This window comes from Cryptomeria japonica, chromosome 6, assembly GCF_030272615.1.
Source record: "Cryptomeria japonica chromosome 6, Sugi_1.0, whole genome shotgun sequence".
Classification (NCBI taxonomy): Eukaryota; Viridiplantae; Streptophyta; class Pinopsida; order Cupressales; family Cupressaceae; genus Cryptomeria; species Cryptomeria japonica.
The window spans coordinates 680,736,242-680,756,119 of record NC_081410.1 but is presented as its reverse complement, the minus strand read 5'-3'; the positions used below and the strand labels follow the sequence as shown (position 1 = coordinate 680,756,119).

General features: G+C 37.9%; 2 protein-coding genes across 3 annotated transcripts in view; both read left to right on the top strand.

Moving 5' to 3' along the window:
• Positions 1-16,530, top strand: part of LOC131031435 (external alternative NAD(P)H-ubiquinone oxidoreductase B1, mitochondrial) — a 215,996-nt gene extending 199,466 nt beyond the window's left edge. Inside the window, exons 9-10 of the mRNA XM_059207574.1 lie at positions 15,817-15,936; positions 16,056-16,530. Of these exons, the coding sequence (XP_059063557.1) occupies positions 15,817-15,936; positions 16,056-16,143 (208 nt within the window). The 3' untranslated portion in view covers positions 16,144-16,530. The remainder of the gene's footprint in view (positions 1-15,816; positions 15,937-16,055) is intronic.
• Positions 21-15,810, top strand: LOC131031433 (uncharacterized). 2 transcript variants are annotated; one of them, XM_057962551.2, is made up of 7 exons: positions 21-115; positions 393-1,029; positions 1,125-1,357; positions 1,452-1,604; positions 1,705-2,105; positions 2,245-2,650; positions 2,774-15,810. In XM_057962551.2, the coding sequence occupies exon 7, from the start codon at positions 3,698-3,700 to the stop codon at positions 5,618-5,620; it is 1,923 nt and encodes a 640-aa protein (XP_057818534.1). In that variant the 5' UTR covers positions 21-115; positions 393-1,029; positions 1,125-1,357; positions 1,452-1,604; positions 1,705-2,105; positions 2,245-2,650; positions 2,774-3,697; the 3' UTR covers positions 5,621-15,810. The 2 variants fall into 2 exon arrangements, with proteins under 2 accessions (XP_057818534.1, XP_057818535.1); XM_057962552.2 differs by lacking the exon at positions 21-115 and having other exon boundaries at positions 336-1,029.
• Positions 16,531-19,878: the final 3,348 nt, after the last annotated feature.

Here is a 19,878-nt window from a genome sequence, read left to right as displayed (position 1 = left end):
AACCAGTAAGGAAGAAGAGCATCAAGGAGACCAAAAATCACATTGGGGAGGCCATAGGCTTGCATTGAGAGCATCAAGGAGTCCAAAGCAAGACTTCTCAACTCATTTGAAAGAGGTAAGGTAGATTTTGTTGGTTTTTTTAGGTGTGTTAATGGATTTTTTTCATTTGTTTGTTAATTTTTTTTAGTTTAACAGTTAACTTTCCAAATCTTGAATGTTTTTATTTTTTTAGCTTAATTACAATGAGAGAAGTAGAATAATAGCAAAGTGCAAACCCTACATTTTTTTAGAAAAAAATTGTAAACATGTATTTACAATTTTTATTTTTTTTAAAGTAGGGTTTGCTGATTTTTTCTATTAGTTTATAACTTTATTAAATTTTCTTATTGCAGCAGCCTTCACGTTTAAAAAACATTCATTTTTCACAATGCCTAAAAAGGATGAGGCTTGGAAATATACTGAAGACTTTATTGGCAGACAAAAAAATCAAACAAAATGTCTTTTTTGTAAAGAAATTAATTTTGGTGGCATCAATAGATTTAAATACCATATTGCCGGCATACCTGGCCATGATATTGAGGTATGCAAATTACAAACTCCTGAGGCAAAACATTTCTGTTATGTCCAATTAGAAACACATGAACAAGAAAAGTTAACTAAGAAGAGGCAATTGGAAGAGTTAAGTGCTATTGGCTCCCATGCACCCACATCCGCATCCGCATCCGCATCTGCATCCGCATCCGCATCCACATCCATAGGCTGTGTTGGAGAGGGTTCTTCCATGCCTCCCTTTCACCCTAGTGCTTCTGTTAGTGCTAGTGCTTCTACTTCTACTCCTCCTAGTGGCACTATTACCTTTGGCCCTAGAGTTCGGAAATCCAGGTTGGATAGTTATTTTGTGCCGCGTAGTGCTCCTGGGGCACAACCCTCGCTTGAGGGCATGGGTTGGAACAAGGAGGTTCATGATGCTGCAAGAAAACAAATTTGCAAGTTTTGGTACTTTTGCAACATTCCATTTATTGCAGCTAGGTAATTCTTTTTGATTTGATTGCTTTAAGTTTAAAAGTAAATTTATAGTTTGAAGTTGAACTCTACTTTGTCTAATCATAATCTATTTGTGACAGGTCTCCTTATTGGCAAGGCATGGTAGATTCCATAACCATTTGTGGTGCGGGGTTTAAATCCCCTACTAATGCTGAGTTATGTGGCCCCCTCTTGTTACAAATGGTTGAGGATATGAAAGTTGAGCTAGAAGACCATCCATAGTCTTGGAGCCAAAAGGGTTGCACCATCATGACAGATGGTTGGACGGATAGGAGGAATAGAACACTCCTAAATTTTCTTGTTTCCTGCGGAGGTGATTGATCATGATTCATTCTAATTTGTACTTCCCTAAATGCATTGAATAAATTAAATTTTGATTTGTTGAAAGTTTGAAACTCTATTTTCAGGATCCACCATGTTCTTGAAATCTATTGATGCTTCCTCACATGTGAAAAATGCCACATACTTATGTGAGGCTATTGAGGAAGTCATACGAGAGGTGGGGGAAAAAAATGTGGTGCAGGTGGTGACAAATAATGCAGCAAGTTATGTTGCTGCAGGTAAATTTTGAACTTTTCAAGTCTTGATGGAGAGGCATCTATGATTATTTAAAATTTTCTTAACACATCAAAATTTCTAATTAACTTAAAATTGCTGCAGGTAAACTTTTGATGGAGAGGCACCCGAAATTTTTTTGGTCTCCTTGTGCGGCCCATTGCCTTGACCTCATGTTGGAGGATATTGGTAAGCTTGAATGGGTGAAATCAATAGTTGAAAGGGCCAAAAATATCAGCAAGTTTATCTACAATCATGCATTGGTCCTTAGCATTATGAGGCAATACACGGGGCAAAAGGAGTTGGCTCGTCCTGGTATCACGAAGTTTGCCTCAAACTTCCTCACACTGAAATCCTTGATAAAATCAAAGGCGGCTTTGAGGCGTATGTTTGTTGGTGAGGAGTGGACTTCCTCATCCTATGCTACAACCACTGCAGGGATAGATGTGGTAAATTGCATTTTTGATGAGTCAGGTTTTTGGACCCCCTGTGGAGAAACCGTGCAGGTAAATTTATTACAATTTAACATTTAGTATCTACTATTTAGTAATTTAATTTTAATTTATTAACAATTTGACTTTGCAATTTTTCTTTTTTTTTAATTTAATTTGTGACTTAATTGTTTTTGTTTAACATTATGTGTAGGTCGCTGAGCCCCTCGTAGTTCTCCTATGAGTTGTTGATGGGGAGAAGCCCTCTATGGGCTATATATATGAGGGTATGGATAGGGCCAAGGAGGCCATTAGGTCCATATATGCAGGAGATGAGGATAAGTATGGCCCCATTTGGGAGATTATTGATAGGAGATGGCAGAACCAGCTTCACAGGCTCATCCATGCAGCAGCCTATTACCTCAATCTGGCATTTTGATTCCGTGATGACTTCAAGGCAAATGAGAAGGTTCTTAGTGGCCTGTATACAGTGGTTCAAAAGTTGTGTACTGATGGCACAGCCTCAAGTACAACGCTCCAGCTGGATAAATATAATAATCGAGAAGGGGCAATCTTCTCAAGAAGCATGTGCGTAGAGGCTTGAACACAATTGCAGCTAGGTAGAAATATATGTAAACTTAAGATTCTTAAGTTTATGGCTTATGCATTTTAATTTTTGATTTTATAATCTAGCCTTAAAGTTGGAAATGAGTTTGATTTTTTTTTCTTTTTCGTTATTTCAGATAGATGGTGGCAAATGTTTGGGCACTCAACCCCAAACCTTCAAAAAATTGCCATCCGTATTTTGAGCCAGCCATGCAGCGCTTCTGGATGTGAGCGCAATTGGTCCATGTTCGAGCACATCCACTCGAAGAGGCGTAATAGATCGTCTGTGGAGAGGTTGAATGATCTTGTTTTTGTTCATTACAACCTCCGTCTTAGGACCAGACAGATTTTGGACATTGACTCCTCTCCGATCACTTTAGCAGAGATCGATCCAGAGTTTGAGTGGATCACTGAGTCTACTGATCCTGTCTTCACTGAGGAGGACCATGAGTGGGTTGACCAGGTAGACAGAGAGGCTGAGGCTGTGGCTATGGCAGAGGAGGAGGATAGAGCATCCAGCACAGGCACCTCACAGGCGGAGACTATGGCTTCTCAGTCATCCAGGACCTACCTTAGACGCATTTGTAGGAGGCAGACAGACTACTCTGAGGCTCAGGATGAGCTAGAGCCTGAGCCATATACTTGTTTTTGTTTACAGTTATATATATGTTTGGGAACATTTGATGTCATGGATTTTATATACATTTGACAACATTTATAACTCTATATATTCATGTTTTCTATTTCCTTTAGCTACAATTTACATTTCTACGCATGTGATGGATGTATGTTTATGTATGTGATCAAATCAGCTTCTATTTGATGATGTTATAGTGTCTTTAAGCTTTATTCAATAATGGGTGCATGAAACAAGTTAAAAATCTTTAAAAATCTCTAAATTTCAAGGGTTTTTTATTTTGCCGAGTCATAGTCGAGTCGTCGCCGAGTCATAGCCGAGTCACGAGTCGAGTCGGCCTTGTCGAGTCCGAGCCGAGTCCGAGTCTGGGAACTTTGGTACAGAGCAAAGGAATCAGTTGAAGACTATTGGAAGAATTGCTTTGATGACTACGAGGTCAGGTGACGGGAATATTCTAGACTGTGTGCAGCAGATGCAACTCTTTGAATACAGTCGGGTCCCAGATCAGCTCACAGATTCAGGGAATTGCCTCCAGGTCCGAGAATTTGAAGCAGTAAGGCATCTCTTGCCAGGCGTTGATTGGTCGCAGGGCCCAATCATTGATTTCGAGGCAGTCATGGCAGCCCCAGCAAGGTACACAAATCAGCGGTTGCATCAGCAGATTGAAAGGCTAATCCATGAGGGAGTCCAGTTCACTTACCACTTAATGGGCAGCCTCGATTCTCAGTCTTCAGAAGATGAAGGAACATCTAGTGCACCCCAGGAAGGAACTGAGAAACCAGAGAAAAGGAAGAAGGCTAAGGTTTGCAGAGGGACTCGGATGTCCAAAAGAACAAGAAGGGAAAAGATTCCTATAAAGAGGCCAGAGGTCACTTCATCTTCAAAAGATCCCAGTTCGTCCGACGATGCTGTAGAATTGGATTGTATACCTGCTCCGCCTTCCCAGAGCGACATCGATGCATTTGAAGCCAATGATCCTCCTGCGCTCGATGTGCTAGACACTGAGCTAAGAGCCCTCGAATTGACCAAACTGGGTAACCAAATAGAAGGAGGAGAAATTCCATCCACCCAGGGGGTCAAAGTGCATGAACCTACTCAACAGAGCTGTCACGAGTTGCTGCTCCACAATACAGCCAAAGATGACTCCACCGTCGAAGGAGAACAAAGGATAGATGAGACTCATGAGCTTGAAAGAGTTGAAGAACGACCTTCACATGAAGATGTCAGGCAGTTGTTCAGCGAAATAGGGGAGAATTCAGCTCCAAGCAAAGGGCTTCACACCTCTTTCACTCCTCCGGTGGCAGGGCAGCTGCGAATCTGTGGTGAGTCAACTGAGAATGTCAGAGAACAGAACGTTGACTTAACCTTATCATCAACACAAACAGTGCCTCAAGAGTGGCTGATTGCCAGAGCCCAGCGCAAGGCCACCACCAAACCACCCATTGATCTAGAGGATATCTTCTTGCGTATAGATCAAGCAAAAGCTAAGGGGAAGAAAAAGCCCAGGGCATATTCTAGAGTGACCAAAGATGAACAAAGGAACCGCACTCTTCATATTGCCACCCCGCTTGTAGAAAAGCTAGCAGATCAGATAACATCGGCAGATTATAGCATCACAACTATCCCCATCAGACTAGCCACTAAAGAGCAAGAAAAGGAAGAATTTAAAGATTCAGTGCAGAATATACTCAGGCAACTCGAAGAGATCACAGCTGAAAAGGACATGTATTGGGCCTGTGCTGAGCAAGCCAAAGGATACATCAATCAACTCCTAAGGCCATTGCACAATGCCTCCGAATCCCATATTCCCCCGACAGCATTGGTGCAAAGGACCACAACTGAATTTGAAGGAGTACAGGACACCGCAAAGGCCGTCAAGGAATGGATGCAAGACATCAAGAAAAAGGGAGAGCAGATCCTTAAGGAAGTAAAAGAAATGGCCCTCCATCGAGAGCTCACTCTAATCAAGTTATTGGAGGTAAAGAAGGAATCCCTTCACATCCACGAAGTGGCAGCCACTACCCTTCCCCTCATGAGAGTTCTTTTCTGGACACACGCGCAAATTCCTACATTGTCCGCCATCCTGGATCCTCATAGCATTAGTGTTCTTAAGGAGTGGTACTGGACTGTCACCATGAAGAACGACACCAAAGAAATTATTGACAAGGAAAGTGACGCATGTGAAGTGATTTTGGGAAACATGCAAGAACTAGGTAAGACCATCCTCCGATCAATGGTTTCAGGATGGATAAATGACTTGTCCGATAATGCAATCCAGCCGGACTGGGAAGAAAGATTGGGGATGGATAAGATTTCCTATTTCACTAAGGACTTGGAGTTTTGCTAGTCAGTTCCTTTCAGACATATTATGCTTTGAGCGTAATCGCTCCAGCTGGAAGGATGATTTAAAACACGTGGACCAGTATCTCGAAGGCATGCAATACAAAATTCGCCATCCTCCCATGCCTCCATTCAGTTTGCTCTTCCAGTTGTGTATCAAGTTCCAGGAATACGTTCGCGAGGAATGGGCAACAAGTCGTGATTTATGGCGCAAATACCTGGATGGCGAGGATCAATTTCTAGAAAAGGAGTGTGAGACTGAAATAGAGAAAGTAATTTCTCAAAAGTGCTTTTTTCCCTCTAAATCTTAAAAGTGCACTTTTGCACAAAAAGGTGACAGTTGACTTTTGGTCAACAAATGTAAAGCTTTATTTGATGCACCTTTTTGGATTATTTCAAATTGCTGTAATTATCCCATTTTGGGTAGTTATTGCCCATTTTGGGGTGGTTGTTGATATTTGCCTCCCATTTATGGGTATGGGCAGCCATGCTTTATGGATGAATCTGGGCCACTCGTTTAGATTAAATCTAGGCCATTCATCCTTTTTGAAGCCTATTTAAGGGATTGGTTTTCCCTCTTTTTGTAAGAAGTTCTTGGATTGTTGCGAAAGCTCGGGAGAAATTTATAGGAATTAATGCAAAGAATTAAGACTATTTTCAAGTTTCCTTGTGAGTGCATGGTCTCCTTCTTCACTTAATTTAGAAATCTTTCAGTTATGTCTATTTATTTTACATAGCGTTTTTCAATCAAGCATCTGATAAAATCCTTGCAGTCCACACCATTAGGGAGCAGCTGATTGCCTTTCTTTCAGCATTGTTAATTTGGACCTTTCATGCTTAGTTCGGTTATCAAATACATACTATGAATGTAGAAGTTCTAATATCATACTTGATAATATGAAAATCTAGTTTCTCCTTTGAAGATTGCACTGGATTTATGCAAACATTGTGCTTGAGCAGCTGGTGATGTTTAATCTAGTTTCCTGGAGGTGTCTGTCTGTTTGACTGAATTTGCTATTTTAGTTAGAATTTACATTTCATGTCTCTCTCTCTCTCTCTCTATCCTTCCCTCCTTTTTCTCCTTTTTTATTCAGAAAATCTACAGCCTTATTAAAACAGTATCAAATTAACTGAAATCATCCGATAGAAAGATCATAAAAGTTCTAGGGAACTTATCTATAAATTACCAGTTCAACGTCAGTCCCCCTTGTGTTTCCAACATAAACACATCAAGCCACTGAAAAATCCCGTAGTCAAGACCTGACAATAGAAACCTTGAGGTAGTCTCCTTTGATCAAACTTAGAAAACAGCATTAGAGACTTCCTTATCTCAAGAGAGTAGGATAATCAGTTGGCTATTCTATTCTGTGTTGGCCGTATGGAGTTTGCAGCAATGCGATTTCAGACACGTCAACACCACGGACCTAATGAACTCCCTCAACTAATAATTTTGCCCAATGTTCTGGTTAAATTCAAGAGTGGCCAATTGAAAATTTTCTTTTCAGAATACAAAGACAAACAAGCCAAACTGAGAACTATTCCCACTGCCCTGTTACTGTTGCACATATTGAAAAATCATCCTAGGTCGGAAACGCATGCATGCAGCCCGCATTTTGTACAGTCAGTTTCTCCTTGTACATAGTTTAGGTTTTTGTTTTCTGTTTTTGTTTGTTTTTTGTTCTTTTAGCTTAGATTTCTTGTTTTCTGCTTTAGTTTAGTTTGCTTTCCGTAGTGTAGGTGTCCTTTCGGAAGGGGCTGTCTCCCTGTCAGTTTTTGAAGGGGTTTGTTTGCTTTTCCCAGCTTTGGTGTACGAAGTCGAAAATTTTTTTCCGGCTCATTTCTTGGATGCCGACTTTGGTAGAGCACCTAATTGACGGTTGCCCCCGTAGTCAGTTCATTTTGGTTTAAGGCTTAGTCAGTCTAAAAATTTAGTTGCTTACTACGTCTTGTTGCCAACGTTGTGATCACTGCACTTTTAAACGCTTAAAAACGATTAAGTCTATTGTTTTATCAAAGGGAGGTCACTGCAAGTGAAAAAATTTGAAGCTCTGCTTCAGCGACCACTATAATGCTCAATCCCATGTAGGCTTCACTGCTTACCAGCCAAGGTGAAAAAGTGAAAATAAAAGAGAAAAATCAAAAGAAAAGAAATTGAAAAGCAAAGAAATATCAAGTTGCTTGGCTTTGGTAAAGCAAACACCTTTGCCGATTTTCAACAAGAAAATTTATCAGAAACAGAGCAATCTCTGTGAGCTTACAGGCGATAACTCCGCCGGGGCTATAGACGCTTGTTGGCAGCGGGGCTCTATCCAGGTTGCTTTTGGAGTTAGAGTCGCTCTACATAACTTGCATTAACTAAACAATGATATCTCAACCTTCTTTAGGCTTGAATGAACTTCACTGCACACACTTGATTTCTCAAGGTTGGTGACTTGATTCAGTTTGCGACCTCATTTTTACTTTGAATCTATCTTTTGTCATTTGGGTTGTTTTGTGGGGTATATAGTAGAGATTCTCGGGTTCGATACGGATAGTCATCCTTGAAATGTTCAGGAACATTTTCCAGCCGAGTCGCCATTTGTTGTGCGAATCGCACACCCATCCCCGTCTTGGACAGGGACCCCCCAGTTTGTGCCTTTCTATCCTTGCGGAAGAGGAAGGGGATATGAAGGGTCAGGTGTCGCTAAAACCAAATTCGGCCTCTGGGGCCATATTGCGAACTTAAAACTCCCCAATTCTCGCAAAATCGCCTAAATGTGAAGAAAGAGTTAAGGCCTGCAATGACGTTGAAATGTCGATTTTCGCCAAGGGATACAAAGGAGATAAAGAATGCAAAGTGCCAAGGTTGACAAACTCGCCCAAGTACCAAAACTTGCACTTTTTAGTGAAAAGTTGGCAAAATGCTTCAAAGGGCCGAAATTCGGACCTTTTAGCCAAAATGTTAAAAAAGTGAAAAGTTGGCAAAATGTCTCAAAGGGCCAAAATTTGGACCTTCTAGCCAAAATGTTAAAAAAGTGAAAAGTTGGCAAAATGCCTCAAAGGGCCGAAATTTGGACCTTTTAGCCAAAATGTTAGAAAAGTGAAAAGTTGGCAAAATGCCTCAAAGGGCCAAAATTCGGACCTTTTAGCCAAAATGTTAGAAAATTGAAAAGTTGGCAAAATGCCTCAAAGGGCCGAAATTCGGACCTTTTAGCCAAAATGTTAGAAAAGTGAAAAGTTGGCAAAAGGCCAAAAAGGTCTGAAATTTTCAAAGTGACCTTTAAGTGAAAACGCCTAAAAGGTAATAGTTGGCAAAATGCCCCAAAAGGCCAAAATTCGGACCTTTAAGTGAGAATGTGAAAAAGCAAAATTGGCAAAAGGCCAAAAAGGTCCAAAATTTCTAAAATGCCCAAAGTTTTCAAAGTTTTCAAAAGTGCCTAAAATCCCGAAATTGGCCATAAAGGGGTAAAAATGTCAAAGTTTTTAAAGTTCGCAAAAGTGCCCAAAATCTCGAAGTTCACATCAAGGGCTCTAAATCGCGATGTTTAAAATTTCAAGAAGGAAATCGCGTGATTAAACTTTTCAAACGCCCCTCTTGCTCGAAATTGCCAGGAACAAGTAAATTCGCGGAAGGAGTAAAAGTGTTAAACTTGGGAAATTTTCAAATCACCCTCCAGGCGTTAAATTTAATGTTTGTTAAATTAATTTTAATTTTTCAAATTAATTTATTAAAATGGGATTAATGGTTTGCAGGTCGCAGGACACCATCGTAGAGAACCAGGAGAAAGACCTGAAACGCAAATCGAAGAAGGATCGCAATCAAGGCCAGGCGCTGAAGACTGGAAAAGAAAAAAGATGTGGGAACGCACTGTAGGAGTGTGAGAGCAACCAAACATTGTGAACCGTGTCGTTGAACAAAGATAAAGCCACCACCAGGACCAAAGACCAAAGAACACTCTGAATGCTGCAAGTTTATGCCTTCTCGAGAAAAAGCACACAACTGGATTTAATTCTAGGAATTCAATTTCTAAAAAGCTAATTTTGTTTTATTGTAAAACTACTTATAGGCCCCACTCAGATATTTTGAAAGAAAGGGGAAACAAGTCAGTTCTGGACAGTTATGTCCAACTACCGGATAGACTCAAATTGAAGCCAAATAGTGGCAGGTAGTTGAAATTGTGGTTGAATGGATGAGTGAGAATTTAATGGGCATGGGTTAAGGCTGCTAGTTTCTGGAAGGCAGATCAGGACCCTTGGATGCAGTCCATCCTAGCCTTCGATTCAATATTGTAAATTCTATAAAAGGCAGAGGCCTTTGTTTTGTAAAGGGTTAGATGGTTAGAGGTTTTTGTTAGATAGTCAGACAGTTGGTTAGAATTTTGTAGTTAGATTTTAGAAGGTAGAATAGGTTAGATCTTAGCAGTAGCATAGAGATGCTGCAGAAATTGTTGTAATAGGCAGCTGAAATCAATATATAAACATTGATTTGGTGTTTATTGTCTTGTTTTCATCCTGTTTGCATGGTTTCTTCCGGTATTTTAGATAGATCTTTCTGTTTTGGGTGTGCAGGTATTTGATAGATTCAGGCTCATACCATTGAGGATATACTGATTGTGTATCCTTTTGTATGGTTAACCTGAGCCTTCGATTGTGCTTAGTTCAATTGCAGGTGTTCGTCTGAGCTGCGCCAGAATTGGGAGCTTAGCCGTGCGTTTGCAGTCTGAAAATCTTCCAAGTCCCCTAGAAGATTGCACTGTTCCTGCAAGGTTGTGAGCTATTCTAGCCAAGCAGAAATCAGTTATGTTGAACATGTCTACCCGCATACCTGTGTTAGTTTTAGATCTCCTATCCCTTCCCTTTTGATTTTATTTTGTAGTCTGAGAATCGCAGCAGACCAGCTTGTTGCAAATCGTAATTCCCCTTGTGCTCCTAGCAAATCACATCGACCACTGAGTAATCCCGCAGTCAAGACCTGACAATCGAAACCTTGAGGTTGTCCTCTTTGATCAAACAAAACCAGCATTAGGGATTTCCTTATCTTAAGAGAGGATAGGATACTCAGTGAGTACATTCTATTCTGCGTTGGCCGGATGAAGTCGCAAGTTCAGCGATTTTAGACACGTCAACAGTAGGGTAGTTGTCTTAGCTTGGCAATAGTTCAAGCATAGTTCGCATACTTGGACTCGAAGAGTACTTGGCAAGCCCAAATTTTTTGACTTGGCAAAAACTCGGCAAAAACATGACAACTTAAAAAGTACTGAAATTTCTTATAAAAACACTTTTTTTTTGCAAAATTCAATTACAAAATGTATCAAATGAGTCTAAAAACCATGAGGAAGTGTTTTCTATTAAATTTGATTGTTCAATACATATGGATTTCAAAATGGCATCATCATACGAAGCTGACTAGTGGAATTGGATACAATAGCTAGCTACTAACTAATAAATATTATGAATTTATGATGATTGTATTTGAAAATCATCATAAATTTCATATCTAGATTTGCTAGGGTGAAAGATTAATGTTGTTTCTTTCATTTCATAATGTTTTGATCCAATACTTGTCCGTTTTGGAAGATTGATGCAAGGGATGGAATCATGATAATCAACACCATGAAGGATTAGGTCCACAAATTCAACACAAGGATGATGGACTCAACAAGGTTATTCACTGAGGATTTAGATGAATGATTTGACAGCAAAATAAAAGCTCAACACCTTGGAGGGATTCGGGTTTCAAATCATCAAAGAGAACTTTGCAAGAGGATTTAGAAGAGGGATAGCGGATAAAAAATTGTATGTTAAGGAAGAAGGTAATCATATGTGGATTGTTGTAGTTTCTGTTGATGATCTGAGATTTGGTAGTGATTGTGAAGAGATGTGTCAAGCTTTTGCTACTAATATGTAGATGGAGTTTGAAATGTCCATGTTGGGTGAATTGTCTTTCTTCCTTGGTTCATTTCTCAAACAAAGTATATAATAGATTTGTTGAAAAGATTTAGAATGGAGGATTGCAATCTTGTGAGCACTCCAATGGTAACAAGATGTATGTTAAGTAAAGATGATGTGTCTCCAAATGCTAAGTAAACATTGTACAAGTCTATGATAGGAAGTTTATTGTAGGTTTCAGCTACTAGACCTGGCATTATGCAAGTTGGTTATGTTGCCAGATTCCAGACTACTCCTAAGAATACTCATGTTCATGCAATTAAAAGAATCTTTAAGTATGTTAAGGGTACTATGGATTATGGGTTATGGTATCCCAAAGGCAATGATAGAAAGAGCACAAGTCAAGATGTATTGTTTCTAGGTGGCTGTCTTGTTTCATGGTTAAGTAAAAAGAAAGCTTCTACTTTGTCTACAGCTGAAGCGGAGTATGTTACAACAGTGTCTTGTTGTACACAAGTTTTATGGATGAAGCAAACTGAGAACAATATTAAGGTAGAGTATGATCATCCTATATTTATCTTTTGCGACAACATGAGTGCTATTAATATTTCTAAAAATCTTTTTATGCACTCTACGACTAAACATATTCCTATTAAGTATCATTTTCTGAGAGAACAAGTTACTAATCAACAAGTTAAGTTGGAATATGTGTATACTATAGAGCAGATTTCAGATTTGTTTACTAAGCGTCTACCAAATGAAACTTTTGAATTCTTGAGGCAGAAGTTGGGAGTGATTTCACTCCATCTTGAATTAATGTTTTAAACTCAGGGATAGTTTTCATCATATTCTTTTAGCTCCATTTCAGTTATGCAGATTGATATTAGTCATTGATGTCAAAGGGGGACTCATAAGTTAAGGGGAGCAGTATTTTTTGAAAGCTTTGTTTTAGGTTGGTTGAAGATGGAGTTGCCATCAGTAGCAAAAGGGGAGATTGTTGGATATTTTGTCATGATGTCAAAGAATGATGATCAAGGTTGTCTAGCAATTGCTTGTTTGAGCTACTTGCTTGCTTGATTGGTTGAGCTCCTAGTTGTCTAGTTGAGCTACTTGGTTGTGTGTTTGAGCTACTTGGGTGTTAGCTTGAGCTAGTTGCTTGTCCACTTCACCTACCAGCTTGTCTACTTCTAAGTGACACAACACTAGTTGAATATTCAATAAAACAATGGTTAGAATTCAATATTCTTTCATGGTTCAGATGTTGATGCGATATTTATATAGAATCTAATAATCTTAAAGTTTGGACAGTGTACTGTGTAGTGGTGGTTATCCATGAGAGTCCAACTGCCTTTAAATAGCTAAGAATGTGATTCATTGATTATATTCTTAACAAACAATACAAATATTGGATTGAAATGCATGGACAGTTTTTGATTAAAAATACCTTTCCGACTGAACAAATTTTCTTTTTCAGAATATATGAGCTATAAGTTTTTGTTCGTAGTAGACATCTTGGTTTCATCTCCTATGTGTTGATTATCAGTGGTGGCTTTAGACTTTTAGTAGCGATGCCTATTCATGGGTGGTGAGGAATCATTATTGAAACATGGTGTATCGTGGCCTTTTTCCCTCGACAAAAGTCTAATGGAAATCACATCAATTATTGGTATTAAAAGAAGTATTTATTTGCATCGATTTTTTGGCGTTGTTTCTTTAGGTGTAATGTTTGTGTTGGAGTCCGTAGAGCAGAAGTTAGAGTGAATACTTATTGCCTTATAAGTGTCACACCGTGTTCAGATGTGGAGATTATTATTGGTGTTGTTTGTTAGTGGTGGGATATATCAGTCATGAGTCACGTTTTGACCTTGGCGTGGTCCTTTCTTTTTATCTTCTGATTAAAAAATTTCTGCTAAGTGATTTATGCTTTGAGGACTAAAGTAGTTTTGGGAATTGTCTTTGACAAAGACAGGTTAAAAATTGGTTTGCTTCAGTTCATGCCACTGCCAACAAGATTGAAATTTGCTGAGTATTGTATGGGTGTTGTTACTGAGAACTCATTTCATCTAGGGTTGCTGAAGATTAAGGACCATTGTAAAAAAGGCGTGGGGAACAACATAAATGATATTTTACTACAAATTGAAAGTGGTTGGATGCTTATTTCTTAGTGAAGGTTTTGCATGGTTGTTCATTTTAGGCTGGTTGGTGTAATGAATGGGAGTGTTGTGTATTTCTTGCATCTCACGAAGTTGGTACTTTGAGGAGAGTTGGTGCTCTCAATGAGTTGGTGCTCACTTTTGTAATTTGGGTTGGTGCCCATTTGTTAATGAAAGCTATCGTTTTGGGTTCTCCACATGAAATCCAATGTTTGCATCTTGATCTTTGCTCTCTCTCTCTCTATGTTTTATCTGGTTTTGTGCATTTAAAAGTTTAAAATACTGATTCAACCCCACTCTCATCCCAGTATTTTCTGTGTGCTTTTCACTATGAAATTATGAATATCATACCCAAGCAAAGACTATATCAGATGACTTCATTAGGAAGTGATCAATGTATTGAAGACATCAATGAGTAACAAATGATAAATGAATGGTTTCGTGACTGTGCATGAAGACAATGGACTAGAGAATGTGAAGCAGTTTGATAATACGATAAGGCAGAAATGGAGAATAATAAAGAAGCGATTTGTCAAGAGATAATCGACTTCATAAAAATGGTCTATTACATATTCCAGCAATTCGATCCATCTGTGCAATGCTCCATGTGAACATCCAACACTTTGGTTGATTTGTAATGTCCCCATTTTTGCGTCTTTCTTAGCATCAGTGTTTATTAGGGATTAGCATATCTAACTGGTTTCTGTAGGCTAATGATTTGATTTGGAGACCATTCAGGGTTCTTCAGCTGACAGTTTGGGTGTCGTTTTCTTGTGTTCTCCTTTCCAATGCATTGAGATATTTGAGATTTGCCTTCCATGGGTCATTCAGGCTCTATTTACACTCACTATATTTAGTAAGTCACATGGACGTTGGGTTGGACCTTACTATTTATAGTAAGCCATCTGGATGGTCAGCAAGAACTATGGTTACCCCTAGGGTGTTGGCAGAATTAATTAATTGTTTTTATAGTGGCTTTAATTGGAGTTTATGATTTATTTATTATTATTAATATTAAAGTAATGACTTAAAAAAATTATTATTAAAAGCGACTTTATAATTGATGGCATTAAATGCATATTTTCATTTAATGATATAAAAATCATTTATTAAAGCCCAAAGTGGGAGCTAACATATGGAGGTATAAGGATATCAAAGTAACTTTATATTAATGATACTTCAAATGATCCCCATCACATCCACAAGACCAACTTGCCAAGTGTCACACTCACTGTCCATTCCATGGCTCTCAACATTAACTGCCTTAGCCAATCGGCCACTTGCAATATATGTATCCAATAGAAAAAGGTGCTTCACTCTACTGCATTTGATCTGATCTGATGCCTGGTAGGCTCCTAAGTCACTTGGAACACTCTCAGCACTATTGCATGTTAACTTGTAGCCATTCAGAACGTGGCCAAATAGAACATCTGCAACACTGCTACAGGTCATCTTGCAGCCAACCATAAGAACTATAGCACCTGCTGCAAGCTATATGCAGCCAAGATTTAACACTTGCATCACCACAATGTTTCTATCACTCGTACAGGTGAGTCAGCAGTATTGACCCTGTGTGGTCCATTTAAACTGAGCCACTTTATGGATCATATATACTGCTTCTTTTAATGCTTTCATGAAAAGATGAGTTTATGCCAAAATTTTGTCACAGTAATGTATAGTTATATATTGTCTCCTCATCTTATAATCCTTTTTATATTTGGTTAAGGATTATGGCTTTTTGTATAAATTACTTTCATATGTAAATATTATCCTTTATCTTGTTATCAAAAAACTGGGTGTAACATTTCTTTCTAGACATTTGTGCAGAACAATTTGGGTTGGAGCAAATCATTTCACCTGAGTTTCTGATGTAAACTTCAGTCATTTCTTATCCAGCATTCCAGATGTGTCTCAGTCTAGCTATAAGTTTAGAGTGTACACAATTTCTTAGAGGATGTCATTTTCTTCATTCAGCTTTAATAGAAAACCCAAGATTGTTCCATTTCAGTCTCTCTGTTTTTGCCAGAGCACAACAAAGTGCACTAATTCAGTTATGCAGAGTGCTTTTGGATTCAATTGTGTATTTTTACATCCAAAAAACACTCTGTATAACCAGATTTATGGGCTGTGGAAAATTGTGCCTACTTAAGCACAGTAAGCTAAAAATAATGACACTGAACAGGTACAAGCACTTGGGGCAATTTGCTCCCTTGGGTGGTGAACAGACAGCTGCACAATTACCCGGGGACTGGGTTTCGATTGGCCATAGCAGTCAATGGCTTTGGTACTCTGTTTATGCCAGGCATGTTTCCATATCTTTTTCAAGAACTTCACTTTCCTACCACTCTTCTTTTTGAGTGTATTTTTGTATTAGAAATCTGTTTTTCAGTTGCTCACGTGTTTACTTATTTTGTAACCCAGCAAGCAAGTCAGTTGGCGTACAAGAGTATTGGTAGTCTTTGATTGGACAAAGAGGGTAATATTTGGAAGGGATTCAAGTGGCATGTGAGATACATCAAATTTCTAGATCCAAAGATGTTCAATATTTAAGCTTTTATCTTGTAAACTATAAATCCATTCATTCAGCTTATAACATTTCTCTTATCAGCTATTAAGGAGATAATATTGTTTCCCTTTATGCAGAAGAACATTCTGTTCTTTTGTTTTGTAAAATTAGGCTCCATTATGTGAAAAAGTTCTTGAAATATACAACTTTTTAACATGTCAAAAGTATCTAGCTGAGTTAGAAGGTATGTGGCATGATTTCCTTGAACGTTTTGGACTCCCAAATACCAAAAATGATAAATTTGGCACAGCAAAATAAATAAACGAAAAACAATATGCAATTATAACCACTATCCTCACATCTGGAGGTGGATATTTATCGATTTTTAAATTTTTTTTTTAAATTATGGAAATATACTAAGCACACCAACATATTTGAATAATCTAGCCCTTCAGCTTGGCCGGTTTAAAGCTATTTCTGCTCTATTACCTTGTATATGGAAATCATCAGATTTATTTTAAAGGAGTTCTGATTTCGATTTATGCTCTATTACATGTGACCTACTGTACTTTTTAATCAACTTGATTTTTTCTTTAGCTGAGGAAGCATGATGACAGGGGACAAGAAGTGAGCAAAGTAACTGTTTAACCTCAGATGGGGCAGGCAACAACAACCGAATTCTGGTTTCCATCACTCTTAAACCTCAAACAATTCTCAACTTCAGTAATTAGTTACAAATGAAAGGCAATTGAAGAATATGTTCCATGGTTGAATGAAACACCAGTCTGATCATCAATTTCATCAATCAGCAGGGCATCAACTTTAGCTCAATCCATTGCATTGGAAGGCATGTATTCTTGAGGGGACACCAATTGCCATTGACTAATAGAGAGAACCTAAGTCAATCAAGAGAACATATCGTATTAAATCGAGGTGGTAAATCACAATATTGTACTAGGAAAACGTAGCTTATCTAGGGAAAGTAATTAGCAGGCATAAGGCATACGCGGGATTTGGTCCTTCCCTATGTTCCACTCCCTTTGCCCTCATTTGTCTCCCCATTCTGTCCCCTCTCATTAATGACCTATACAAGGGTTTTCAGAGGCCTTCCTAAAGAGAGGGAAAGTTGGTGAAATTCAATGCTCCAAATAGTCAATTCAGAGTAGGAGTGAAAATAGAAGAAAAGGCTAAAATTATAGTACCATTGCATCCAAGATCATATGCCGAATCACGCTGTTCAACTATGAAGCCTAGTAAACCATGGAATGCCGCTCTTCTAAGGGATGCTTAGCTAGTAAAAGAAGTATAAATTTTAATTCCCTTTTCAAATGAAGGGTCTCTTAATTTGTGTAGAAAGTAAAAGAAGATCAATTTTGATTTCCCCCTCAAGTGAAAGGTAACTTTTAATTCATTGAAAAGTGTAAATTCTTAAAACTTCACTTGAAATGATGACAGTCAAACAACCATTCAAATGTGGTTTTAGGGCATCCTGCAAATGTGATTACTTCTCTAAATCTTTTCGGCTATTGAAGGTTTGTAGATCCAATCCTTAGAGGAATATGGTGGTGACTCTCAAACTGAGAAGTTTTTGAAACAGATCACAACTTGGGAGTTATAAAATAAATGGTTTAGTATACTAAGGTGTTACACATGGGGTAGCACATTGATTGTCAAGGAAAATGCCAAGGTGTTATGAGTACTTGAGGCATGATGATAATGACTGGGCAATCTTAGTGCAATTCTTAATGAGGGTGAATGCTGCTATGCGATAGTTTATTTTGCCGGTTTTTTTCCGATTCATTCACTCTTGCAAGCATTATTTAGTGAAATAAATATCAAATGCACCATTCAATCTCATCAAAGATGAGATAATTTTGAATCACCACTCATGAGAGATGTATAGTGTGAATAGTCAGCAAATATAAACTTCCCCTTGCAATTAATCCTCAAAGGAGATATTCTTGCGTGCTTAAGAATATAACTTACGATATTTAAAGTATAATATTGTAAGGTACTATACTCGTTGAAGCTTTCTAAATGGGGTAAGAATTCAACTAAAATTGACCACAAGAAAGTTTATAGTGAAGCAATTTGCTCTCAATACCCAACACAACTTTAAACTATCTACTATAATATCATGGTTACTATTTGACTAAGATACTGAATTCTTTTGTTTTAGCCTGGGTCTTGGTACGAGTAAAGGTTTAGGTACGACCTTGGGTACGGCTTGGGTTCTTCTTGGGTGCATGGATTCTTTGTGGGTTCTTTTGTGAAGGAACCATACAGAACCTGAGCAACCAAGAAGTACCAAGCGTCGTACCCAAGCTTAATTTCATACATTAAAACCTCAGTTTTACTCTCATAACTTTGTGACAGCATTTTTATCAAAATTTGCCAGCAAGCAAGCAATTAAATATCATTTCAGTTGCATTTGTGAACTATACGTGGTAAACACGGGTTTAGTAAACTTTATATCAGCATTATTGAGATTGAGTTCAATTGTTTTACATTATGTATATGTAGCAGCTGTTTGCTTATGTTTTGTGAAATCACTTTCCTTGTATTGTTAATGATTTGGCATTTTGTCAAATGTTTGACAAATGAAATTGAACCAGCTTCTACACTTGGCACAGCTAGTAGTAATGGCAACCCAATTGATTGTGATTGACCTTGATGCTCCTGTTGAAGAAAATGAATATTAAAATCGAATTTGAATTTGAATTTGCACTGTGTAATGACATTTTGAGGCTTGAGTATTTTCATTTTGCAAATTATGAATGAGCTATCAAAATATTCTATTTACTTGCAATTATGGATTTATGAGTCTCTCTCTCTCTCTCTCTCTCTCTCTCTCTCTCTCTCTCTATATATATATATATATATATATATATATATATATATACATGAACGGAAATAGGAAATTTTTTGGCCAATTCTGCAATTCCACATCTGTACCCGAATCTGCAACTTGGCTATTTGAGGCTAAGGTAGGATACCTTTGACACCAGCTATAAACAACACTTAAACTTTGATTAAAGTTAATTGATTAGGAGCTTTATTGAATCCTTCTAATTCCTCTAATTTCCTTTCCATGCCTCAACATTACTAGAAGACAATTCTAATTTCATCTCATGGTAGCCAAGATTACCAAAGGATGAAATAATTGAAATAGCGATTCTAGTTGGGATTTTGTTATTATTTATGATGTCCTTATTTCAAACTTAGAGATGCATGCATCTAACAAGTTAAGAAGTTAATATTTTATTATCTTTCGGATTTATGAAGGTGCACCTCACCTTTTGTATGTTTATATGGAGCTAATTGTATAATGAGCATTAAGTTCTATGATTTGTAATCTTTCTTTCCTAATGAGAGTGAAGTCAAACATAGGTTTTTTAGAGTTCTATTTTAGGGTTTGCTAAGGCAAATTGCTTAGCAATATTATGGATATTGGGTAAAATAAAGTTAAAACAATTCTCTTGTTCCTAATGTGGGTCTCATACATAAAGGAGAATGATTATCTTCCATGGCATATTATTTTGGTTAAGTAGCCAATTATTAAATAATTTGTAATGTTGCATTTTTTGCCCTACTCCAACATTTTTTGAAACTCCAACTTCCTTGCAGCGTAGATACCATTTCAAAAAGGGATTTTGATAGTAACAATGACCTCGGGAGATCAAGATAGTTCGATGGTACTTTTTAGATGTAGTTTTGACATTCTAAGAGCAATCAATT